General features: G+C 43.0%; 2 protein-coding genes across 2 annotated transcripts in view; one reads left to right on the forward strand and one right to left on the reverse strand.

Moving 5' to 3' along the window:
- Dcun1d1 (defective in cullin neddylation 1 domain containing 1) overlaps positions 1-8154 on the reverse strand; it is a 34174-nt gene extending 26020 nt beyond the window's left edge. The window contains exon 1 of the mRNA XM_052731834.1: positions 8042-8154. Within this exon, the coding sequence (XP_052587794.1) occupies positions 8042-8044 (3 nt within the window). The 5' untranslated portion in view covers positions 8045-8154. The remainder of the gene's footprint in view (positions 1-8041) is intronic.
- Positions 8042-20960, forward strand: LOC128106366 (ATP-binding cassette sub-family B member 10, mitochondrial-like). Its single transcript, XM_052731836.1, has 2 exons — positions 8042-8446; positions 13273-20960. The coding sequence occupies exons 1-2, from the start codon at positions 8092-8094 to the stop codon at positions 13308-13310; spliced, it is 393 nt and encodes a 130-aa protein (XP_052587796.1). The 5' UTR covers positions 8042-8091; the 3' UTR covers positions 13311-20960.
- Positions 20961-27879: the final 6919 nt, after the last annotated feature.

Genomic DNA, 27879 nt, shown 5'->3' on the forward strand with positions numbered 1-27879 from the left:
CCCTCAGCCTCAGCCTCAATCTCAACTCTACAAGGACACTCGGGTCCACAGTTTCAAAGAACTTTTTCAAAGTGAGCACCAGTGTTTCGCCTGCAGGCATGCATGCATATCAAGTACCTATAGAAGTTGGATGAGGGAGGGCATCGGATCCTCTGGAACTGGAGTCACAGATGATTGCGTGTTGCCATGTGGATACCTAACCTGGGTCCTCTGTAAGAGCGCTAAGTCTCTTACACTCTGAGCCATCTCTCCAGCTCTGGAATTACTTTTTGAAATGCAATTCTAGTTAGTTGATATCTAGTTCACAAAAGTCAATGTTTCAAAATATCGGAATACCTTAGTGAGGCCAGGTATACAGGTGTAGTGGCACAGAAGGCAGATCTACGAGTTCAGGTCAGTCTGCTCTACACAGCGAGTCCCAGGCTAGCCAGGGCTACTTAGTGAGATTCTGACTCAAAATAAAAACAAAACCACCTTAATGGTCATGTGTCACTTTCATGACAAACTCTATGTATAGCAGGTGTCACTAGGACAGCTCAGCCTGTAGAGGCACTTGCTACCAAACCTGCCGACTCCAGTTCAATCCCCAAGACCCACGTGGGTAGAAAGAATTAACTCCCACAACTTGTTCCAAATCCCAAATGTGTACTTTGGCACATATACACCCCCACACATAAATACATAAATGTAATAGTTTTTAAAAAGCTCTGTGTGGCTAATGTAATTAGGATGTGATGAACATTTTTAAACTCCCATGATATTTATAAGAGCTAGTTTTAGTCTAGCAAGCTATGTTTTCTTATGTAAGACCAAGTCTGTGGCAGACACAGTCCAATGTTACCCATACCCAACCACTCAACGACAAATGGCCTTCCCACAGATCACAGGTCAAAAGTGCAGGAAAAGTCAATTCAGTGAGGTGATCTGCTGGAAAAGAATACTTTCTCCTAGGGGCAAAGTTCTACTCCAGGAAAGTAAGGGTAAACTGCCTATGCCTTTCCTTTGGCTGCAGAGGAACACTGTAACATGGTTTGTCGACACTGAAGAGTCTCCTCTCAGGCCTACCTGGCAAGGGTTCCACTCCACCCATAGAAAACTAATCTCTGCTGCAGTAAACAAAGTTTTACAGTTCTAGGCATTTAACATGAATTAAATTAACCTTAACTGGTATATAGTAAGGAGTCTTATAGGTCCATAAATTAAGGAGGAATAAGCGGGGAGTGAAAAACAAAATTATTTAAATAGTAAATGAAAAATAATGACCATATTTATTTGAGTTACTACTGTGTCAGACCTTATGGTAGCCAATTTTTCTGTTTTTGTTTTGGAGGGCGGGGATCTATGGGGAAGAGATAGGATTGACCTTTGTGGCCACAGGCTAGCCTGAAACTTGACAGTACCACCTCAGCTGCCCAAGCTGAGTTAGAGGCAACAGATCATCCCGATTTACAGAAAACAACTCAGAAAAGGGGTCTCACTGGGCCCATCTTACAGGGAAGGAAAACAAGGGGAGGGCTCAGGGGAGGAGCTACACTCACCCAAAAGAGCAAAGCCAGTACCCAAAGCACGGCGCCTTCCTTCAGAGAGTGCAGTCTTTCCATTTATTCTATGCACAATTTCATGGGCAAATGAGAACAAGGTTACAAAGTGCAGCCACTGATTCAGCACAAAGTGAGGGGAGAGGAGGGCAGCATTCACCTCCTCTAACAGAACTGACTCTTCCCTTCTCAATGCAAATATCAGCATTCAAACTGCAAATGCCCTTTAAACACTGGCTCCTCATCTAGTCCCCAGGCTGACACAGGGACTGGGATGGAACATCTATTTAGGGCTTTGCTGGGGGAGTAAGGGGATAGGTTATTTTTAAGACAAGTAATAAAACAAGATGAAAAGTATATTTATGATTCCATGACAGTCTGTTTTTTAAACAAATGACAGTCTATAGCTTTGACTGAAGAGACAGAAAGACCTACAGCTACTGGAAGTCATGGTTTCCTTTTCCAATGAAAAGACTGGATACAGAAAATATAAACAGACAGGTTATGGCCAGAACTTAAGGGACTGAGTACAATTTCCAATACTAAGCTAAAACAAACAGAGCTCTTAGAGTATTCTTTTACATTCTAAAATATGGTATAGAATAATTACTAAAAAGTTATGAGCTGTGCAGCTTATCATTCATTCTTTAGTTTTCTGCACCATGAATAATAGTTTATATCATCTAAGAGGCAGGTAGTACCCTGCCACTGAACAGAAAGTCAAGAATGCTGTATAGTTACTATGTACAATGATCTAATCAGAAAGTACATCTATACAATTCAAAATGGTTGCAGAGAATATTCTTCACAGGGGTTGTTTGAGCAGTGTCTTACTCACACTGTAGCCCAGGCTGGCCTAGACCTCACCATGTAGCCTTGGCTAGCAATCCTGTCTCATTCTCCCCACTGCCCACCAGAAGCATGCACAATCACACCTGACCCTCAAAGGTTTTTAACAAGTGTTCTACTGATAGACAGTTAAACAAATTTCTCTTCATTATACCTCAGAATTGGGAGGTTAGTCAAAAGATGTCTGTTGTTGAAAATGGAATAAGGTCTTGGTTTTCCACAGAAAGTGTTGGACTACTTAAAAGTTATTTTCACTCATTTCTAGTTAACTATGATAAGAGGACAGAAACAAGTTCCTCCAATTTGACTGTTGTTGGTCACTTTTCCGTTGATCTTCCCTAGCTTACCACTTGAGCATCTAACAAGCAGTCATAATAGGTAACTTTGCTCTTCAAGTTGGTGTAATGATTACTATCCCAGCCACTTGAGAAACTGAAACAGAAAGATCATTTGAGCCCAGGAGCTGGAGACCAGCCTGGGAAATCTCACTTCAAAAATAAATTAAAAAGTAAATAAACAAACAAACAAACAAATAAATAAAATTGCTTTGCCCTTTTCATGAAAATTTTTCTACAAAAAAATTCTAAAAAACAACAACAACAAACCCCCAAAGAACTGTGTATTTTAAAAGTTTCATAGATAACCACAATGGTTAGCATTCAATAGCCAATACATTATTTGTTTCATAAAGATCCTTAAAAAGTGAAATCTAATTTTAAGTTTTCTTATCTACTCAAATCTTAAGCAATACTCTAATAATGCAATAAATACTCTAAATGGGAGATAGGGACTGCTCATGTATCCCATACATAGCTAAGGATGACCTTGAACTTCTGACCCTCTTGTCTAGGCCTCCAGGGTACTAGGATTATCGGCATAAACCACCATGGTCAGTTTATACAGTGGTGGGGTGAAACCCAGGGCTTTATTCAAGCACTCTACCAACATTCCAGCCCCTTAAATGTTTATTAAAATTAAAACATACCAACCTAACAAGGGATGGTTATATATATTTCTGCAACTGATCACTATGCTCAGTAGGGAGGGATTCAAAAGTGTAATTCAATACAATTCTTTAGAAAATTACTATTTGAGTAAATCTCTTAAAATTTTACAATGCAGACCCCCAGTTTAATGCAGACATACATCTAGGCAAAACACCAATGTACATAAAATAAAAATAATAAATCATTTAAAAAATTTTAAATCACAAAAGTAATGAAAGATGGCTTTGGAGGTGCTTTTTCTTGGTTGAGGGGTACGAACCTAAAGTAGTGAAGTAAGTCAATCATTTAGCTACTCAGTAACTTGTTTCTGTCCACAAAGCAATTGAACCCTATTTGGAATTACTCTCTTCATCAACTGTCATGGTTGACTCTGTCATGGCCTGAACACCACATAGTAAGTACTATTTATGTTTGTATTGTTTCCTCCTTTGTCTGCTCGCTTTGAGGTAGGGTCTTACTATAGAGCCCTGATTGTCTCTGAACGCATTATATGTTACCCAGGCTGGCTTTGACTCCCACTTGGGATCCTCCTGCCTCAGCCCCCGGCATGCTGGGATAATAGGCACCACCATATCCAGAACCTTACATCCTGTACTTTAGAGACTTTCTTGGCAGGGATGTAGCATGATGGTAGAGTACTTGGCTACCACGCACAAGCCCCTGAGCTGGTCCTCAGCACCTTAGAGCTGTGTGTGAAAGGGGCTGCTTCAGACTTCCTCTAGGTAGGTTCACACCCACTAAGAGACTGTACTAAAACTACTTGACTCAAGTCCTGGTCTTTTACAAATTAAGGAAAACAAAACTCTCACTCAGTTAATTTTATTTCCAATGTTTTTCACTATACACCAAAGAGTTTTAATTTTCTTTTTTTTTTTTTTTTTTTTTTTGGTGCCGAAACCCGGGATCGAACCAGAGTTTTAATTTTCAATTACATATTTAATGTTTATATCAGACCCTTTGATTTATTATAGAATTTAATATAGAAGCAACTTGGTTGCATTCAATATAAGAAACTAGTCAAACTAGCCAGAGATTCCACACCAGTAGTGAAATGTTGCTTGATTTTTCTTTCTTTCTTTTTTTCAAAGGGGAAAACTGAGGCCTGGAGGAGGTATCACGTAAGAATCAGGACGGTGTCTGTAATCCCTGCTCTTTCCCAAACTAGCTCTTCACCTTGCTCAAATCACCAAGAACCACCAAGACATTTGCCAGCCATGCTGACAGGAGGTGGTAATACTGCCTAGTCCACAAGTGGGAGTAGGAATGCACAGTTAGAAGCTGTAAGATGAGCATGTGCTATGTTCTCAATAAATCTCAATTGCTTCTCTCCTCAAAGGCCCAGTTTTCTGTATATAGTCATTGATGTGCATACAAATCACCAAAACATCCAACTTAAGAAAAACAAATTTTTAAAATTAACCCTGGAACAGCTAGAGGAAAATGTTGTATTAAACATTATATAGTGAAACAGAATTCAAAACTCTGTACACATAAGCTACAGAAGAAAAAACTTTAGCTGAGTAGTGGTGGCCCATGCCTTTAATCCCAGCACTCAGGGAGGCAGAGTCAGGTGGATCTCTATGAGTTCAAGGCCAGCCTGGTCTACAGACTGAGTTCCAGGACAGCCAGAGCTGAAAGAGAGAGAGAAAGCGAAAGAAGAAAGAGAGAGAGAAAGAAGGAAAGAACGAACTTTAATGAGAGTCTTGAATGGAAAGGACTGTCTGAAAATACCATGTTGTAACAGGATACCTGAGACAAAAGAAACACCACCACAGCACTCAGAGTTTAGCAGGGCTTCCTGTCTGCCTCTCTCTCCGAAGCAAAAGTCTGGTATCTTCCCAATGTTCACCAAGACAAAGCCCCAGCTATCACTCCCTCCCACTCCAGCAGCCTTCCGTACACTCATACACTGCTACAGGTCTCGCAAGTTCTTCTCCACCCTATTTCTGCAAGGCTTACTCTCTCAACTCCCAGTTTGTTCAAGTTTTCTCTCCTCCGCGGAGCACAGACACTATTTTGCTATTTTGTATCCCCACTTCCACCACGCCCCCAGTATGTGTCTAACCATCCTCTGTCCTAATAGGGTCTTTCCCCCACCCCAGTAACACTTAATACTTCGTAAATAGTAGCAGGAAAATATAGACAATGTCTACTCTTTGACTTTCCCTAGATTTCTGACTTTCTAGGTTTCTGTCTGATAGATACAGATGTATCTCAAGGCTTAGAACAGCGTGAGGAATATAGCAGATACCTAATGAATGTTAGAAGCACTCAGGCATTGCTTTACTTGCCGCTATACAGAAGATATGCAACACATTCTAAAGAACAATCCAGGACAGATTTACATACTGCATTTTTAGAGCCTGCAAACAGCAAAAAATACAATATACATTTCAAAGTCCTATTTTGAAGCCATTAAAAACAGTAATTAACAATATTAACTACCCATTAATTTTAATTTTGCTACTTAACATTATTTATTGTAATACTTATTTTCCTATTTAATATAATTTAATCTCAAGTGCAATTTTCAGCCATTTTTCTAGATTTCCTTTCTAGTCTTAATTTTACAGACTTATACATGTACCACAAATACTAGGAAATGACAGGCTGGGAGAAAATAGTTACATTTTTGTAACCATCTTACAAACCTGAACCTCAAAACCTTCTTGAGCCTCCATTTCTACTTTTATAAAGCGGAGGGAACAAGTCAGATGACCTCTTAAGACACTATAGGTCTAAAATCTTCTGGTAATTTATAAAAATCAAATAGGCTACACAATCTACATAGATTTTATACATTTAAAAATCATTAGAATCATAAAATTATTAAACTCGGTACAACTTTAGAAGCTAACAAACCCAGTCCTGCCATCTTATTAGGAGAAAACTCAGATGTTTGGAGTACTTCTTAAAATACACATGCCTATCAGGCATGAAGCCCTGCCTAGGTTTGATCCCCAGCCCGGGTTATTTTTGGTCTCTCTGTGAGTGTGAAAGACAGGTAACTGGATTTTTTTCTTATAGAAATATTTCAGATATTCTGTCATTTATGTCTTTCCTAAAACTGACAATAATTCATGTTGTAGAAAATAGTCATGGTGCACCTACCAGGAACAAAACAAACAAAAACTCCTAACAGCCTACAACTGTACTAAGAAAAAAAACCTACAAATTTATAATGAAATAAACTTACTGTAAGATTTTTATGGGCCTATGTTGACTTTCTAAACTAACAAGACCATACCAAGACAGTCCTAGTGACATAAAATGAGTTAAGGCATAGAAAGTGCTTTAAGTTAAGGGCATCTTGTCACAACCAGTACGATTGCATGACTTGTGGCTAAGTTCCAAAACGAGCTAATTTAATATTAACCAAAGGGACAGAAGGCTACAAGCCCAAACCCAAAGTGAGCTCTCATCTAAACAGCATGAATCCTACATTCCCGAAGAGCATTGGCAGGCACTGGATTCTAGGAGACTCTGATGTGGGCTGTTGGAAGCTGCATACACACACCGCGACGATAAATGTTCATCGGAGACCCGCACTTCATTAACTCAGCCTGCTACAAGCACCTCAGTAAGAGGGTGGAAACTCTTAGGGGTTCAGGGGTAATGTCCAAGGCCTGTCCAAGAAGAAACTGCAGACTCTCTGTTGGGTCTTTGAATTTACACTGTACTCTCAATCCAAACACTAACCTGTACTTTACAGGAAAGCTTTCTTACAAATATAAAGTTTTAAGAACTTAGCACAGAAGAGAAATCTTTAATATGTGGGACCAAACCACATGATCCACACATGAGACCAAAGCAGCTGGGGGCTGGGGCCACTTAAGTGTCACTGAGAGAAAAACAACCCCCCACAACTGAAGACTGGAGCACACACCCTCCTCCCCAAAGAGGCCCTTCTGCTCTCCGGAGCGACAGGACCCTATCACTTCTACTATTCACCCAGCAGCCTGCCTGGAACTCCAACAAGGTGTGACTGTATACTTCCAAACTGAAAAACAGTGTCCGGCAGCGCCAGGTACTTAATGACAAAGGAGTCAGCTCACTACAGCGTCCTCCAGCTTCCGTGACTTTTTCTCACCCAAACAAAAACCAGGAGAGGAGCAACTTGACAAACTGTCTTTTAAGAACCACAAATGGTCCCTAACTGCTATAATAAAGCAATTACTCCTCCCACCCCAAGCAAACAGAGCAGGCGCTCGGAAGGCAGCAGGTCTCGGGTCCCCCGGCTGCACTTCCGTCCGCAGCCCGGAGCCTCCCAGTCCTCTCGCTGGGACCGAGCCTCTGCCGAGCCGCCCCAACTCCTGGGCGCCCGGCGCCAGCGCGGACTGGGAAGGCCGACGCCGGCTCGCCGGGGCCGCCAGCACCGAGGGGCCCGGCCGGGACCAGGCAGCGCCGGGCCCGCTGTCCGGGCGCCGCCCGGCCGCACAATGGGGCGCGGGCCGTCCCCCAACGCCTCCGCGCCGGGCGCCCGGCCCCGCTCCGGCGACTAGGCCCCGCCGCGCTCCGCTGCCCGGCCCTCGCGTAGCGGCGGCGCCGGGAAGGGACGGGCCGAGGCGGGCGCCGGCCGAGCAGGGGTAGCGGAGCGCGGCCGGGCTGGGGGCCCGAGCCGGGCGGCACGGCGCCGCGGTGCCTCACCATGTTGGTGTCCTCCGGACCTCTCCCCTCCTCCTCCGGCTCCGCAGCGAATGGACGGCGGCGGCGGCGGCGGCGCCTCTCACGGGCTCGCCGGGCTCCCGCTCATGCGCAGTGCGGCGGCCCGCGGAGCGGCCGGGCCGCGGGAGGCGGAGGGCGCGGGCCCCGGGGTGGGCGGCCTGGCCTGCGGGCATCCGTGGCGCGAACAGCCGGGCGACCCGGCCGCCGGGGCTGAGGCCATGCGCCGAGCCCCGCACGGCGGGCGACTGCGAGCACGAGCGGGGCGCCGGCCGGCGCGTCGGCACGCGGGGCGGCGGGGCCCTGTCTGCGCCCCCACTCAGGGCGCCCCGATCACGGCCGCGTCCTGTCCGCCGTGCGCTCCTAATAGCTCCACGGCGGAGTTCCCGGGTAAGTTTGGGGAAGAATCCGGGAGACTATGGCACCTAGAGTCACTGCCATGGTGGACTGTCCAAGCTCGACCTAGCCGGGCTTCCGAGCTGCGGTCCTGAGGACGCTTGTGTGCTGCAAGGAGAAGGAAAGACAGTGCTCCCTGCAGAGGAAGGAAATAAAACAGCAAGTTCGGCGCTTTAAAAAGCCGTCCAAGATTGCCCATGTTTGTGTGTATCACCCAACAGTACCATCCGCATCTTCATCACCAATGTGGGGCTCCCTTCAACACAGACACCAGATCAGCCCTGGAAGTTAGTTTCTACTAAGATTACTGTAACTCCCTGAGGCCTCCTACTACTGCTTAGAACTAGCCACGTGTTGGGAGCTCCCAGAGCCCTTCAGAGGCAGATCTTTGGTGCTACAGACCTGTCACTCATTCTTTCCAACATCAGCATGTGTACGCTGATGTGGCTAACTTCTTGCGAGGCCCTAAGAAAATAACGTGTAGCAAGTGTGAAACTGGGTCACACCTGTGGATATTCTCTAGGAACTCAACCTAGCAACCTAAAATATTAACGAAGAAGACTGTCTCTTGCTGCACTCCATCAGACGTTATTGCAGCGGTAGCTTGTAGGTTTTCTTAAAGCTCTTTCCAAAGTGCCAGTTCCAAGGGACGATTCTTAGCGACACTTGACCTCTTTCTCTCCTGCATTTAAACACTTCCTCCTGGAATTTCCATCATTTTCCATGACTCGATTTCCTTCTAGTCTCCCCTCCTCTGACCATACTTCTTTGCTAGCTAAACTCTTTGGCTTTTCAGTGATGGGCTTTCCAGAACCAAGCCCGAATCTCTTCATTATTGTACTTCCTAGACTCCTGTTCATATCCCCAATGAGTCCAAAATCTTTACTGACGCTCTGCATGGTGTCCTAAACACTAATTCTACTCATTCCACAGACCCCCAAAAGCAAAAAAACCTACCCCAAACCTCCTTTCCCCCCTGCTTTTTCATCATGCAAGCTAATTATCAGAACCACCCACAATGGCTCAACCTCATTTCCCTTAGTCTAAGCTTGCCAATTTTATCACCTAAACAACCTGCCTTCTACTTCTGTCCCTTAGCCATTATCTCTCATCAGTTGTTTCCTCCAGCCCCTTTTGAGATGGTGGTGTCTGACCATGTAGCTCAGGTTGAGCTGCCTAGGATATGTGTCCCCCATCCCATCTTCTCTATACTTTTCCTTCTGTCCCAGAGTTGTCTGTCTGCAATGCAGACCAGAATCTCTTCCTCAGCAATCTCCAAGAACTATCCTAACGGGAGCCTCTCTGGAGTCATAGCGGGTTTTCTCCAAGAACTATCCTAACGGGAGCCTCTCTGGAGTCCGCAGGTTTTCTCCAAGAACTATCCTAACGGGAGCCTCTCTGGAGTCCGCAGGTTTTCTCCAAGAACTAACCTAACGGGAGCCTCTCTGGAGTCCGCAGGTTTTCTCCAAGAACTATCCTAATGGGAGCCTCTCTGGAGTCATAGCGGGTTTTCTCCAAGAACTATCCTAACGGGAGCCTCTCTGGAGTCATAGCGGGTTTTCTCCAAGAACTATCCTAATGGGAGCCTCTCTGGAGTCATAGCGGGTTTTCTCCAAGAACTATCCTAACGGGAGCCTCTCTGGAGTCGGCAGGTTTTCTCCAAGAACTATCCTAACGGGAGCCTCTCTGGAGTCCGCGGGTTTTCTCCACTTGTCTTTCCACTGCCTTTGTCATAGCCCTCCACACAAATGCAGCTCAGATTTCAGTGTTTGCCTGCTAAGCATGATATACTTCATATTTCCTGGCTTGGTCTTATTTTGTCCCTGGCACACTAGCCAACATGAGTGAGGGTTCCCTGTGTATCGTACTGTCTAAGCCCATGAGACTCATGCAAAACTTTAGGTCTAAACTATGCCCATTTGTAGGGAGCACTGAAGCACAGAGTGGGTAAGTAATATGCCTAAGGTTACACAGCAAATAATAGAGTTATGACTTAAACTCAGACAATCCACTTATAATGTGTTCTCTTAACTACTGCAGTTTGTTACTTACTCTGGACTTCCACAATTGGGACATCTTGTTTTACATTTCTATGACCCCTACTGTATACTGTTAGATTTAAGACATCATCTGATAATCTTTTGCCTCTGGCCAGGGCAAAGACCTGATCATGTACATCTTTGAGGTAATTTTGTTTGTTTTGTTTGTATGTGGGGTCAGTGATGCATGGCATTTGTCTGGAGGTCAGAGGACAACCTCAGGTGTCATGCACCTTCAATGTTGTTTAAAGTGAGGTTCCTGTTGTTTTCTACCTCATATTGCCAGACTGTCTGACCCTTGAACTCTGGGGATTCTCCAGTGTCCACCTTTCATCTCCCTGTAGAGTTAGAGGGATTACAGACACATGAACTATGTGCCCTACTTTTCCATACCTTCTGGGAGTTTGAACTCAAGTCCTCATGCTTATTGAGGCAAGGGTTTTACCCTATCTTTGAGTTTTTAGTGTTGGGTGAAAAGCTGACCCCCCCCCTCACACACACACACACACACACACACACACACACACACACACACACACATACTCACACGAGGTGGGGGGTGTAGCAGTTGGATAAATTAAAGGAAAATAATCAGATAGCTCTCTGTGGGTCTTAAGACTGCATAGGATTGTGGGTATACAGCTCAGTGGTAGAATGTTTGCCCTGCACTTAAAAAACTCACAAAAAACACTTACAGCAATAACTGGACCAGGTGTGGTGGCACATGCTTTTAATTCCAGTACTTGTTAGGCAGATGCAAGTGGAGGCCAGGCCAGTCTACATAGCAAGTTCCTGCTCAGCCAGGGCTACACAGTGAGAGGCTGTCTCAAAAGAGGTTATAATAATGTGTCCATACTATTTGTTCCTGTCATAAGATATTCACGCTCCTTGGCAGATGCATATTATACACATATTCATATGGTAAATGCAATAGCAATGGTACCCATCACTACATTTCCAGGTTACAGAACTGAATGTGAAATGGAGAATATTAATCATTATTATTGTGTGAGATAAGCATATTTGTGAAACTTGTTCTGGTTATTTTTTTAAATGGCAGGTTCTTGGAGATAAAGCATAAATTACAGTATTTGATTAACAAAAGGTATTCATTAATATGTTGTTTCAAATGCTTTAGTTTTTTTTTCAGATACAGAAATGTGTGTGTGTGTGTGTGTGTGTGTGTGTGTGTGTGTAGTATGTTTGCGGATGTGCACATACCTTTGCACACATGTGGAGGCCACTGAGGAGATCAGATGACCTGCTGTATCACTCTATGCCTCACTCTGCCTCACTCTTTTGAGGCAGGGTCTCTTAATGAACCTGGAGCTAGGCTAGCTTCCAGCAACCTCCAGTGATCCTCCTATCTCAGCTCACCCCCACCCCAGCAGTGGGGTTACAGGCTGGCATGCCTTTGTATGTGGATGCTAGAATATGAACTCAGGTCCTTGTGTTTAAGTAGCAGGCTCCCTTACCTACTGAGCTATCTCTCTGGCCCCTCAAATACATAATTTTAAAAACTACTTCTATAGCAGGAATTTTGGCTCAGTAAAAAGAGATAAGATGAAAACATCTAGCTGAAATCTAACCTTGTGTACATGCATATACACACATTCTTTGTACACCCATAGCTATAATAACATAGTATTTGTAGAAAGGTGACATTCCAAGGTAAACCAATTTGGAAAATGTTGGTGCAAAAGCTTATATTTTTCATGTTAAGGTAAATATTCACTGATAAAAATCATTGCAACTCTGTTTAGAGAAACATGTAAAACCAAAGAGTCTATAATTCTAGAATCTGTGATTGGCAGAAAGAAAAGAACTCTGAAAAGACAGATTGCTAGCATTTCTGATAGTTCATTTAGCTAAAATGAAACCTACAGGCTAGTTCTGTAAGTCCATCTTCAGTTCCGAGGCACAAGTCTGAGATATGTAGCCACCAGCCTCTCACTCATAACTTAGATGGGTGCCATTTAGTCCTGTGTTTACATAAAATGTGCTTATTGAGCCCAGGCTTACTTATTTAATGTGTAATGACTTTGTTACACCATATTTTAGCCTGAGTAAAGTAACATGCAGAGCTTATTGATGTAGAATTATAGCATGTTTGTGTCTGTGTGTGCTGGAAATTGAACTCAAGGCCTTATACATGCTCACCCCTGTGCCTCTGTACTGTACCCTCAGCCTCCAAAATATAACTTTTAAGGGCTTTTTAAGGATTAGGCCTTATGGCCCACAGGAAATCTATGGGGACCACGGGCCCCAATTCACACCAAAATTATGAGAGAGTGCTTAGAAATAAAAGCCTTTGCTGTCCCCTGCCCCAGTAAACGTTACCAGTGAAGCTGAAGGAATGACTGCCTGGGACTCTTTCCTCCACATTCTGAACCATTCGAAGAGGAATCCTTAATCAGGACAAAGGGAAAACCTCAGGGAATTCGGCATCATTATCCACTTCACAACAAACACGTAATACTGCGGTAGGTCACCTTCTAAATAGAAAAGAGGAATATTCACCAGAGCCAGCCTGTCACCTCAAGGTCCATGTGGATCTGCTGATTTGAGCTGTTTCACACGCATGGTAGAGGAATGGGCTTGGAGCAAGTAACAGCGTGGACTGGGTGGGTCAGCAATAGGAAATTCAGAGACCATCACTGCTGATGTCACAATGTCCCACTGTCCCAGAGTGCACCTACCTCTCCTCCCAAGTAGGCTCAGCCCTTCCTAGATGTGATCCCTCTGCTCAGGTACTCATCCTGAACAACTCTTCAGTTTCAGTGAATGAATTAACGGGGAGAACACGGCCTCCGACATGAGTCCACAGAGCACCGCTGATGGCCCCTGACTTTTCAGATTCCTTCTTCAGGCATCTTCTACCAGAGACACAGATGGATCCTGCACTGAATTCTTAGCGCTGCCCTGTCTTTATCAAATGGACAGAATGTGGGGTATAAAGCTGCCTTTCTAGGGCTTGGGAGTCTCAAGTACAAGTAAAAATATTGTGTCGATTTGTAATAAAATTCACAAAAATCCTGTTTGATTCGTTGCCAGTGAACTGTCCTCAAGTCAGGGAGATCGCCAGGTTTGCACACCTGTAACCCCAGCATGGGGAGACTGAGGCAGATGGGTCTCGAGTTCCAGGCCAGCATGAGCCACACCGTTGAGACCCCATCTCACAGAACGAAAGAAAGAAAAAATTCAAGGAAATATAATCATTCTCACCTTTCACTCTTGAGTGTGTGACGTTCACAGGCCACTACTGCCTGCTGACTAATGCCACGGTGTAGGCAAATGGGAAACTTTTAAATTTTCTCATAGTGACATTTAAAGGTTTTTTTGGTTGATTGCTTGGTTGGCTTTTGTTTTGTTTTGTTTCTTGGTTTTTCCAGATAAGATATCTCTGTGTTGCAGTTCTGGCTGTCCTGGAACTCCTTTGTAGATCAGTCTGGCCTTGAACTTGCAGAGATTTGCCTGCCTGTGCCTCCTAGGTGCTAGGATTAAGATATGCACCACCACCACCACCTGGCAACATTTACATTTTTTTAAAGACATCATCTATTATTTAACACCTCATTTAACCCAAATACATATTCAATGTGAAGTATTACTGAGATGTTTTATATTCTGTTTTCTAGGTAGGATTTGTGTTAGGTGAGTATACATGCCTTCAGTGCATCCTGATTCAAACAACTGCCTTTTCAGCCCAGTTGCTGTTTGTGGGAGCAGCCCTTACTTTGGGCAGCTCAGGCCTGGGCAGTAGTTGGCCTGAAACAGATACTGAAACAATCATGGGAGGTTAGTATTCTTTCAAAATTATTATTATTGAGTTTTTAAATTTTTATTTTATATGTACGGATGTTTGCCTTCAAATATGTTGGTGTACCATGTGCATGTAGTACCCGTAGAGGTTAGCAATAGGTGCTGAATCTCCTGGGACTGGAGTTAACAGACGGTTGTTAGCTATCAAGAGGGTGCTGGGAACTGAACCCAGGTTCTCGGAAGAGCAGCCAGTGCTCTTAATCACTGAGCCATCTCTCCAGCCCCAAAGTTCTTAACCTTCAGAAAATAAGCAGAAATCAAAGTAAACCTGGAATATTTGTGTATAGCCAATAGAAAGCACAGAAATTTAGCACTTGGAAAGTTAAGGTAGTTCAATTGGAGCAAACTTTGGACAAGAGAGAAATAAAATATAATCTTAGAAATAAACATCTCAGAGCTAGAGGTGTAGCTCAGGTAGTGAATGCTTGCCTACCATTGCACAAAGCTCTGGTTCATTCCCCCAACAACCATAAACCAGGTATGGTGGCATACCTTCTAATACCAGCACTCAGGTAGAGGCAAAAGAGTCAGATGTTTATCATCGCTGGCTGTATGCTTAGTCTAGGACAGCCTGGGCTACAGGAAAGTCTGTCTCAAATGTGTTTGTGTGCATGAATCTATATGTCGACCTTGAATATATGTTTTTAATATGTATAGCAATTTAGGAAAACCGCATAAACTAAACTTATTTTGAGGTATTGAGAACTGAACCTCAGGTCTGTGTGTACCAAACAAGCAAGCCCTCTACATGGAGCTACATTCCCAGCCCTCTTTTTACATTTTAATTTTGAGCGAGCCTCCCTGTTACTGAGTCTGACCTTGAACCCCTAATTGGCTCCATCACAGTAGGTAATAATTTCAAAGAAATTTAAGATGAATGAGAAGAGTTTTGAGAAAAAATTTTCTTTGCAAATATTAGAAAGCTGAGCAAATATAAATATCAGAGTCAGGTTAGCCTAAATGAATGGGAATAACAAAAATAACAAAATGCTTATATTATAAGGTGATCATCTTGAGGACATGTCTATACGGAAAGAAGGACTGTTAATGGAGAAGTCGAAAGGCAAAGTCCGACTGTCTTGATGTAGTGTGAAAGACTAGGGAGAAGCTCTTAGGACAGCGGAGCAAGGAAATGAGTGGGCTGAATTCCTTATGGGTGAAATGCGATGCAGCAGCTTTGAACTGACCTGCAGCGAGGTGAGTAAAGGCTGTGGCCGCAGCTTCCTAGGATGGCCCCAAACGTGAATTTTAGAGGATTTGGTGTTTGGAGGTCGTCTTCGCTTTTGTTTTCTGAACTGCTGTAAAAGAGGTCCCATGGCTTTTTTGCTAACCTTGACCACAGATGGGATGGGTTGGGGTGGGTGTTGAGTGGGGAGGAAAGGAGGCCTGTGGCTGGGCAGGCCTGGTGAGCTCTGGGGTGTGGGGGATGACAGCACAACCAGCAGGTCAGGCCTAGCTGGAAGGAGCAGCCAGTGGGAGGGGTTGAGAGAGAGAGATTATATTTATTCTTCATCCATAGGACTCAGCTTGCAGAGTAAGACCATAGCTGTGAAGTAGGAGAATGCTATGCTTGTCTATGCAACTGTGCTGGGCTGCATACCTGAGTGAATTTTATTCCTCACATCTCAGGCTCTTAGTTTATTAGCACCAAGCAAGGAGTTAAGTTGGCTGATTTGGGGTCTGAGAGAGGCCTTGGTTTATTTCAGGTAGGGGGTGATCTTCAGAACTAATAAACAGCTTTGATAGGTATAAAGTCAGTGATTAGAATTTTCCACAGTGCCTCTGATATCTTAAGTTCAGATCCCTTAGTTTTTTTGGTCTTTTTTACTTTTTTTTTTTTAAACAACTTACAAACTGTTGTATGGCATCAGCTTTGCCACTTCTGAACTAAAGTCTGAGGGTTACAAGAAATAGTCATGGGTGGAAAACATGTTCTACTTTATCACTGTATGACTGGGCAAATGCCACCTTCCTTCTTTGAGGCTCAGTTCTCTTGACTGGTAGCAAAAGTTTGTATTAAATAAAAACTTAATTTCCTTCTGTGTCAAAGTTTTGGAAGTATAGTTGTTTTCAGTACATACAGAATACCCGTGTGTCACTACACTTTAGAATGCTAGAAATACAAAATAGAAACCAATCACACAGTTCTGGCAGGCCTTCCCAAACTACTCCACCAGGAGTTCTGTGTCAAGCCATATGGAATCTGTGAGAGGTAAGGTCTCTGAGAAAACTATGCAAGTGCTGGGGCAGGGAGTACCCAGCACTCAGAGGGCTAGTTTGGCAACAGGAGAGGCTAGCCTGAGTTACCTGAATTTGTGTTTAAACCAACTGGTCATTATACTGTAGAGATGATAATGGTCTATTTCCTAACCTCTCTGGGCCCCCAGGATCTTTATCTGTAAAGATAAAGATCCTCATACCCTTTTGTGAAGCGTAAAGGAGACAGTACACGTAGCACAAAATGACAAGGAGTGGCTGCTCATTCTAGAAGAGGTGACATGTGAATTGAGGTTTGAAAAATGAACAGCAGTGCATATCAAACTGAGATGATTTTTGTTTTGTTTTCAAAAACTGAAAGTAACTTAATGAATTACATATGAGATCAATTAATCTGGAAAGAAGCAGTTCCTTTCCATTGCATTATACTTTTATAGCACTGCACTTCACAAACTAAACGATAACCCAGATCAGTCATGATCATAACAAGTGTTGTGAATACATGATGAAAGCAACATTGACTAGACAGTCTGATCTCTTGAAACACCAGGTTGACACATAGATTCTTCTGACAGCTGATTGGCTCTTGACATCTAGAGACACTAAACAGCAGAGTTATGTTGGTTGTTCATAAATATCTGTGTACCATTATTACACATCTCCCCCAAATCTCGGGAGAATGTGATCTCAAGATAAGAAACTGTGGTGACAATGGCCAGTGACAACTCAGGAAGTTTTTTAAACACTCCATGATATGGAAGAAAAGTAGGAGGCAGCACACGCCTCTCCTGTCTAGTCAATGGAGCTGATGCTGAGGTACATAAGTCCTGGCAAATCATCTGCCTCTGCTCTTGTCTGCAACAGGACAGTTTAAGACTCTGGACGTGTTGCACCAATTAGATGGTGGTCAGACTAGTGACTGAGATCTTGCTTATTCCTTAATGGTAACTTGGGAGTTGGCTGAGACTAGAGTTCAGTCATACAGGGCACTCTAGCATGCTAGGTTCAATCCAAGCACCAGATGATGGTGATGATGATGATAATGATGATGATATGATGGTTTGACTCACAGAAACTGAAACATTACAATTTATAAATTATAACAATGAAAATTCCACTTACATGTCTGTGGAAGCATGCTGCCATTCTATGAGCCAAGATTCTGACTCCAAAATGAAAAGACAAATCATGAAATAAAACTGAAAACTAACATTCCTTTTAAATATACATGCAAAAAATACTTCAAAAGTATTAGAAGGCTGGGCATGATGATACATTCTTGAACTCTAGTACTTGGAAGGTTCAGACAGGAGAATCACAAGTTCCAGACCAGCCAAGGGATATAGTAAGATCCTCTGGGAAATAGCAAGCAGCTTGGAGGGTAGCTACTGGTGATAGACATTTAGGCCTTAAACTGAATGCCCAGCACTCACAAAAAATTGGCTTATTGAACCAAATACTATACAAAAATATTTACACAGTATGACCAAGTACCCAGAAATTCAATTTGATTTTATCATTGAAAATCAACTAAAGTCGTGTATGATTTTAACAGAATCAAAGACAAAAACCTCATAATCATGCAGAAATAGCATTTAATAAAATCCAACACTCATTCATGGTATCTGTATTGGTCAGAGTTCTCTAGAGGAATAGAACTGATGGAAAGAATATTTATATGGGAATATGTTAAAAAGAAATTTATTAGGGTGGCTTATAGGCTATGGGTTAGCTAGTCTGGCCGTCTCCTTTCTGTCGAAAGGCCAAGGATCTAGTGGTTGATGGGTTCAGGAGATTGGATGTCTCAGCTCAGTCTGTGTTGAAATCCTGACAAAGTGTGTTCGAACAGCAACAAAGTAACGCCTTGGCCACAAGAAAGAGGAATTTGCCAGTAAGAGTGAGGGCCAACAGGCAAAAAGCAAAAGCTTCCTTCTTCCATGTCTTTCTGTATAGGCTGCCTGCAGAAGGTGTGGCAGATTTAGGGTGGGTCTTCTCACCTCAAATTATCCAATCAAGAAAATTTTTTCAGAAGCATTTCTAGCTGCTTGTGTTTTGATTGAATGCAAATGAAGTCAAGCTGAAAACCAAACTTGGCCATCACAAGTCCACCCCTTGTCAGTTTGTCATACTTCATTATGTCATGCCTAATTTACAAATGGAAACAATAACCAGGTCATAATTACATCTAACATGATGTAACTCCCATGAACACCCACGAAGTATCCCATGTATATCTGAGAGTAAATTATATATTTTAGAATAGGTGGCAATGTCACTTGAGGGACATTCTTTGAGTGTCTCATAACTTAAACATAACAGCCATTGATATTATATGAATTGTTACATTACATTATAAAGAAACAGGAAAGAAAAAACAAATATATGGTGTGTGTGTGTGTGTGTGTGTGTGTGTGTGTGTGTGTGTGTGTGTGTAATATACTTCACCAGGTCTTGGATCTTAGAAGAGTGACCCATACCTTCATTCCTTTAGGGTCTGAGTTCTCTGTCAGCTAACTTGGATTGCATTGTTGCAGTTTCCCATTGACTTTAATCTCAGGATATTGTAACACCAAGGTAGACTCCCTAATGGACCTCCTTCATTCTGGACATAATCTTACCTTCTTTGTGGAGAAGCAATCCAGTTTCCCCGTGGTAGTCTGGATCAATCACCCCACCTTAACAATGATATTCCCTTTTTAGCCTGTTGGTTTAAGGGCATCAGAAGCCCAAAGTGACCAGGGGGAAGTCTGAGCTTCCAGTTCAATGGAATATTTATTGTGTCTCCTGGCAGGAGTGCTCACCCATCTGGAACTAAACTTCCAGGCCATCCAAACTTCAGGCCATAGAAACAAGGAGCAAAAATTTTCCTAATGGGTCACTGGAGGTGATAGTGAGTGGAATGATTCCCATTTCCACCCCTGGAGTACTGGATCCTGTGAATCCTGACTAGAAGGGAAACTATACTGAATATTGGATGTTGATTCAAAGCATATACATCTTTCTTGAGAACCCTGACACAGCCCTCCCACATGCAGGCTACTGCCACCTAAACGGTACTGTAACTGTGTCTTCAAAAAGTCATCCCACTGTTGTATCAAGCTGTCTGCTTCAGGATGGTGGGGGACTCTGGCTGTGAAGTGAGTTCCTTGGTCAGAAGCAATGTTGTGTGAAACACCATGACGGTGGACAAAAAAATTCTCCAAGTCCACAGATGGTGGTTTTGGCAGAAGCATTACTTGCAGTAAAGGCAAATCCACAACCAGAATAAGTATCTACTCCAATAAAGACAAAGTGTTGTCCTTTCCACAGAGGAAGTGATCCAATGTAGTCAACCTACAACCAGGTTGCTGGCTGGTCACCCCAGAAATGGTACCATATCTAGGGCTCAGTGTTGGTCTCTGGTGTTGGCAGATCTGGCACTCAGCAGCAGCTGTAGCCAGGTCAGTCTTGGTGAGTGGAAGTCTACGTTGTTGAGTCCATGCACAGTTCCCATCTCTGCCACCATGGCCACTTTGTTCATGCCCCACTGGGCAATGACAGGGATGGCTGGGGAAAGAGGCTGACTGTCCATAGAAGGGGTCATCCTATCCACTTGATTACTGAACTCAACTGAAGTCACCTTTTGATGAGCATTTAAATGAAACACACTTATCTTCACATCCTTTGCCCATTTAGAGAGATCTATGTGCTGCTTTCCCAGATGTCTTTCTCACAGTTCTCCATTCATGCTCTTTCCAAGTCACTGGCCATCCACCCAGCCAGTCCATTGACTACAACCCATGAATCAGTAAACAATCGCACATCTGGCCATTTCCCCTTCCAAGAGGAATGTATGACTGCGTATACTGCCTGAAGTTCTGCCCACTGTGGAGGTTTCTCTTCACTGGTGTCTTTTAGGGTTGTCCCAGAAATGGTTTGTAATAGTGCAGCTGTCCACCTCTGAATGGTGCCAGCATAGAATGCAGAACCATCAGTAAAGCAGACCCTAGCCTTTTTCCCCTCAGTCAACTGACCATAGGCCACATCCCCTGAAGCTATAGATGCATACTTGGGAGCAGAAGGCATTGTAACAGGAGTAGAACCCATAGGTGTCGGAACTAGTCCAAGAATATAATTCCTGAGTGCTTTGAGAAAACTCCAAGAAAACAAGAGAGTCTTGTGATCTCAGTTTCTTTAAAAACACGGAATTGTTCTTGTATTATGCTTTCAAGCCCCTCCAAGGTGTAGCAGATAGGAGTGAGTTTACTTCAGATTATTCATTACAATTGGCTATTGTTATTTGTTTACATGCCTCTATGGAAAGTCATGTTTTTGATGCATGCAGGTTATCCACACCACATGCGGCTTGCCCTTGTGAGTGTACATTTTACTCTTTACCCTTAAAGTATAAATCGGTTGATGTTCTGAATAAAGTTGGCTATTGTATGAGACTTTAGTCTGCCTCATTTCTTGGTTCCATTCTTCCAGGCCCCACTGTAGCTAGAGTTTTTCTCTCCAGGTCCTGCCAAGTCCCGGCGGTCCAGTAGCCCACTTATAAAATAAACATACTGACGCTTATATTATTTAAACTGCTCGGCCATTAGCTCAGGCCTACCATTGTCTAGCTCTTACTTTTGTACTCAGCCCATGGGCCAGACAGAACCAGAAAAACTCTAGCTACACCCCACCACCTCTAGAGTGTTAAACAGTAGGCATTTGGGTAATAGATTCATGTTACTTTCTTGTGCCCTCAAGATCACATATATACCACTTCAGTTTAATAATGGGTTTCTGATGTGTATATCCCACTTTATGATTGGTGGGTCAGATAATACCCAGCTCAGGTTGCTTAATAACTTGGTGGCCCATTGGCAAACATTCAGTTTATGCTAAGGCCCAAGAGCTGTCTCTCAAAGGGGGAATAGTTGTCTCCAGATGATGATAGAGCCTTATTCCAAATCCCAAAGGTCTCTTCTGTGATTCACCTATGGGGTCCTGCTAAAAGCTCCAAATAGCATCCCTATCTGCCACTGATAACTCAAGTACCACTGGATCTGCTCGTCCAAGTGATCACAGCAGGCTGGACCTGTTGAAGAACCTTCTGTTCCAGGCCCCACACAAAGCTAGCAACTTTGAGTCATTTGGTTTACGGGCCAGAGTAACACATCCAAATGGGGAATGTGCTGTCTCCAGTATCCAAATAGACCTAACTGTGGTGTCTTTCTTGGTAGTAGGAGGGGCCAAATACAATAACTTATCCTTCACCTTAGAAGGAATATCTCTGCATGCACCACACCACTGGACTAAGAATTTCACTGAGGTTGAAGGATCTTGAATTATGGTTGGATTATTTCCCATCCTCTGATTCTCATATGTGTTACCAACAAGTCCAAAGTGCTTACTACCTCCTGCTCACTTGGTCTAATCAGCATAATGTCATCAGTATAGTGGACCAGTGTGATATTTTGTGGAAGAGACAGAGACCATAACTATCTCCAAGCTATGTTATGGCACAGGGCTGGAAAGTTATTATACCTTTGAAGTTAAACTCTAAAGGTATAAAGCAAATTGCTTCTGGTGGTCCTTAGAGACAGGTATTAAGATAAAGGCATTTGCCAGATCAGTAGCTGCATATCATGTACCTGGAGATGTCTTAATTTGCTCAAGTAAGGATACCACATCTGATACAGCAGCTGCAGTTAGAGTTACTATTTGATTAAGTTTGTGATAATCAGCTGTCATTCTCCACGATCCACTGTACCGGCCAGTTGGAGAGCTGAAGGGAGATGAGGTGGGAACCACCATCCCTGCATCTTTCAAGTCCTTTATGTGGCACTAATTTCTACAATTCCTCCAGGTTCGATATAATCTTTGGTTCACTGTCTTCCCTAGTAGAGGAAATTCCATTTGACCTTTCCAACCATAATAGCCCTTACTTCACTCCGCAGGCCAGGGAACCAATGTGGGAATTCTGCCAGCTTCTAATTATATCTATCCTAACTATATATTCCGGAACTGGAGAAAGAACTACAGGGTTAGGTTGGAGACCCATGGGACCCGCTGTGAGTTGGACTCAACCAAAACTCCACTAACCACCAGACCTCCTTAAGCTATACTTTAACTGGAGGATCACAATGCTCCTTGAAGTTTCCCAGAATCAGTACAGTTTTAAACCAGTATCCACTAGACCCTGGAAAATGATTGTTTCCTTTCCCCAAGTGCACAGTTACCCTTGTGAAGGTCATAGGTCCCTATGGGGAAGGATGAGGAAAAGACTAACATTAAAACCTTTTTTGGGGGTAGGGTGGGGTGTACTTTTGAGCCAGGGTTTCTCTGTGTATCGTTAGCTGTCCTGGAACTCACTCTGTAGACCAGGCTGGCCTTGAACTTACAGAGATCTTCCTGCCTCTGCCTCCCAAGTTCTTGGATTAAAGGCAAGTGCCACCACCATCTGGCTAACAACAAAACTCTTAAGTATTTTAGCAAGGTCCTTCCTCAGGTAGACTGGCCATCCCTTCATTTAAGGAGTTTTGGGTCTGCACATTGGCTCATCTGGAAATTGGTTTACAGGCCAAACTTCCTCTTACTATGATCCAGGATAGCCTTTTTCATTTGTTCCAAAATTTTTCTGCTTATACAAATTAAATAAAAATGTAGTGGACTGATCTGTTTCATTCTTGGAAACACCATGACTGATTGGCCAATACCAAAGGTCCATATGAATCATGCCACCATAAATACCACTTGGTCTGTGCTGCCTATAATGATAACTATAGTCATCTTGTTTTTAACAATTCAATGTTGCCACCTGGTCCCTGCTACTCTGGGGCCCAATTAACCCATCATACATATTTAATTCATCCAATTGAGTACCAGCATCTCCAACTCTAAGATCCAGCACAAGGAAAAGAGCCACCAAAAGCTCTTCAGGTATGCTGATGCCCCTCTCACCATTTTGGGTCTTATAGGATTAGTGAAGGGCCTTCTCATTGTGGAGGGTAAGGTTTCACACATCATATCCACTTTGTCACTGTAGTTTTCCAGAGCTTTCAAACCCTTCATCAACACTAAACCAAGGGATATTAGGCATCTCCAGCTCCTATTTAGTAGGCCATCTTTTGACAAGTGCTTCAACCAACCAATAATTCAAACTTTTGACACTTTTAAAAACTTGATCAAGCTTCCATATTAAATCTAGAATCTCCACACAGTAGATCTATATGTAATGGCTAATCTTTATTGTCCATCTAAAATCAACTAAAACACAAGCAGCTAGCCATGCATCTGAGGAACTTTCTTTATTGGGTCATTTGGGATAAGAGGAACCACCCTAAATCTGGGCCACATAGAAGGACATGGAAGGAGGAAGCTTTTGGGTTCTATCTGCTTGTCCTGTCTCTCACTGGCAAGGTCATCTATCATGCTTCTGAGGCATTACTTTGGGGCATCTTCATACTTTAGAGCCTACTTCATAGGGATTTCAGCATAGACTGAAGAGCAACTAAGACATCCAACCTTGTAAACTGAACAACTACTGGATTATTGGCCTTTCCTTTGGGAGTCAGCCATTGTTGAACTAGCCTGTGAGCCATTCTAATAACCCCCAACCCCTGTTTGTGTGTATTCAGTTAGTTCTAGTCCTCTGGAGAACCCTGACTAATACTGATAGTGGGACCAGAAGTGGGGTAGGTCTTCTCACCTCAAATGATTCCATCATGAGAACCCTTCGTGTGATTGTGGTGTGCCAGCTGCTTGTGCTTTGGTTGATTCCGAGTGTATTCAACTTGACAACCAAGATCAGCCATCACAGGCACTTTTCTCAGGAGACGGGTAGTAAAAGAAACTTCCACACCTCACAGGGGGCATGAAGAAAAATCCTACCACCAACATCGTCCTTACCAGTGAATAAAACAAACCAAAACCAAAAACCTGAATGCTTTTCCCTAAAATGGCAAGAAGACCAGTATGTCTAGTATCACCATTTCTATCAGTCTAGTTCCCATGGCTGTAATAATATAGTTAAGTGTATTAAGATTCTCTAGAGAAAAAGTACTAATAGAACAACTCTCTATATTAAAGTACTTAGGAATAAATTTAACAAACCAAGTGCAAGGTTTATACATTTGACAATTACAAAACATTGCTAGAAGTTAAGGGTGATGTAAGCCAATGTTATCTAACATTCATGAACATGCAATGTTGCTGGCACAGCACACGCACCCCCAAATTAATTTTCTGGCTCAGTGCAGTTCCTATTAAGATCTTAGTAGGATTTATAGGAATTGATAAGCTGAATCTATGAAAGATTTATATGAAAATTCAAAGGTCCTAGAATAGCAACACAACTTGGAAAAACTATAACCAAGTTCAATGACTTACATTTCCCCATTGTGGATCTTACTAATGAAGCTGGAGTAACCCAAACATTATAGTAATAGCATTAAGACAGACATGAGAACTCACAAATAAACCTTTACATTCATGTTTAATTGATTTTCAACAAAAGGATCCAGGCAACTCAGTGGGGGAAATAACGCTCAACCAATGTTGCTGGGACAACTGAAATTTCAAAGAATCAGTTTGATGTTTCTTTGTGCTGTGCTAAAATAATTAAATTAAATATGGATCATAGGCTGAAGGTAAGAGCTAAATCTATAAAACACTAGAAGAAAACAGAAGAACATTCATGGTTTGGTGAGCTCTTAGAAATGACACAGAATCACAATTTATCAAAGAAAATGACTTACCAAAATTAAAAAAAAAAAATACACTTCCAAAGAGAGCAGTAAATGAAAAGATGAGTCACAGACCACAGGAAGCATTTGCCAGTCCTGTTAGATAAAGGATGCCCAGAATGGGTAAAGAATTCTTGCAGGCAAAAGGTCAGGGACTCAACCTTTAAATGGACAAGAGTTGAATAGACATTTCAAGAGAGGTACCTGGATGGCTAATAGACATATGAAAAAGTGTTCCTCATTAGTCACTAAGGAAATGGAGAAGAGAATCCCAGTAAGACCCTATTACATACTCATCAGAAGGGCTGTGTAGAATGGTACTTTTTCTGTGAGTGGGGGGAGTAAGACTCCATGCTACTTGTTCTGTGAGTGTAACGAAGTGCCAGGATACATGGGAAACAATATGCTTAACTGCTGGTGGTCGTAGAACTGGCTGGGTAGAAGATTATTCCCTGCATTTATTTAATTTCAAATATTTTCATTCTTTGAGAATTGTATATGTGTACAATGGATTTTGATTATATCTACCCCCTCTTCCCATTTGAACTCTCTCTGGACCCCCTTCCCAGCACATCTTCTCAACTTCATTATCATCTCATCTTCCTCATCTTCCTCCTCCTCCTCCTCCTCCTCCTCCTCCTCCTCCTCCTCCTCCTCCTCCTCCTCTCAACCCAATGTGTCCATTAATGCTGCCTGCATGTACCTGAGGGTGGAGCCATCTACTGGAACATGGGCAATTTATCAGCAAACACACTTTTCCAAAGACAGATGCTCCCTCCCCGAGCAACTATCAACTGCCAATAGTTTCTCAGCAAGTGGAGTGGCCTCATGAGCCCTCCCCTGCCCATGCTGTTCTTTTCACTGCCTTATCTTGTGCAGGTAACTACAGCTATGGCAAGTTCATGAATGCAGCTGTCAAGTTATATCTAGAAGGCAGAATTTTACACAATTTCCCCTGTCCTTTAGCTCTTAGGCTTTCCCCTCCTTCTCTTCCATGGTGTTCTCTGAGCCTTGTGGGACAGAGTTGATATGAATGATCCACTTAGGATTGATCACTCAGTCATTTATTCTCAGCACTCTAACAAGTTATGAGTCCCTGCATTAACTGTCACCCACTCTAAAATACTCTCACAGAGGCTGAGAGCAGCACAAATCTATGGGTATAATCAGAAACATTAAAAGATAGTTTGGCCGGGCGGTGGTGGCGCACGCCTTTAATCCCAGCACTCGGGAGGCAGAACCAGGCGGATCTCTGTGAGTTCGAGGCCAGCCTGGGCTACCAAGTGAGTTCCAGGAAAGGTGCAAAGCTACACAGAGAAACCCTGTCTCGAAAAACCAAAAAAAAAAAAAAAAAAAAAAAAAGATAGTTTGACAATATGGCCATTTAGTAGAACAAAAGTAGTAAGTTTTCCCCTAGAACTTTTGACTTCCCAGCCATACATAGCATTTTGTCCAGCTTTATAGTATGTGCTGGCTGGGTTTTATGTCAACTAGACACAAGCTAGGGTCATCTGGGAAGAAGGAATCTTAATCAAGAAAATGTCTCCATAGGATTGGCCTGTAGGCAAGTCTACAGGACGTTTTCTTGATTAATGATTGATGTGTGGAGGCAGTTCTACCCCTAGGCAGGTGGTCCTGCGGTGTATAAGAAAACAAACTGAACAAGTCAGGAGGAGCAAGCTGGTAAGCAGCACCCCTCTATGGCCTTTGCATCAGTTCTTGCTTCCAGCTTCCTCCCTTGAGTTCCTGCCCTGAGTTCCCTGGCTGATGGGAGACAAGCTATAAGATGAAACAAACCCTTTTCTCCCCAACTTGGTTTTGGTCATGGTGTTTTATAATAATAGTAAGAGAAACCCTAAGACACAGTACCAGGCATGGATTCTCTTTTGTAGGACAGGCCTTAACTCTAGTGAAAAACAAAACAAAACAAAAAAAACAAAACCAACCAACCAACCAACCAACCAAACAAACAAACAAAATGACTACCCCTCTAACCATTGCCACCCCTATAAATCTTCATGCCTCTGTTACATCAACAGGCAGATCTTGTCTGGAAATTAGTGTTGTGGCATACAAGGTCCAGCTCTGGGTAAGACCATGATTTTTTTCCCCCCAGTACCTTCTGGCCTTATGAAAGCTAGCCAGTAGGGAGGAGGTTTTCTGATCATTTCCAGTTGAATTTCTCTGTCCTGAAACCAAAATGTGTGCTGCCTTCAACTGTAGGATCTTACCATCTAGTTCTGGTGGGCAACCAAGAGCAATGACAATAGCGTGCGCTGATTTGGAAGTCTCTAGGACCTGCTTGATCTGCAGCTCACACTCACAGGGAGTGTCTCATGTCTGCTGATGAGACTGTCTTTTGGGGAAAGTGCTGTGTCCCCCTGCTGTGTACTGCCATTCAAGTTCCTTTTTAAAAATATTTTTATTAGCTTATGAAGTGGTGTGTTCCCATCAGGTTTTTCATATATTCTTTCTCCCTTAAATTGCTTTTATCAGGATTTTTAAAACAGCAATAGAAAAAGTAATTAAGTCAGAGTTTGCACTAGGGATTAATCCCAGGACCTTACACGGGCTAACCACATACTCTCCTACTGAGCTACACTACCTAACTCCTTGAGAAATATTTCTAACCTAA

This window comes from Peromyscus californicus, unplaced genomic scaffold, assembly GCF_007827085.1.
Source record: "Peromyscus californicus insignis strain IS unplaced genomic scaffold, ASM782708v3 Scaffold_9__1_contigs__length_137607984, whole genome shotgun sequence".
NCBI lineage: Eukaryota > Metazoa > Chordata > Mammalia > Rodentia > Cricetidae > Peromyscus > Peromyscus californicus.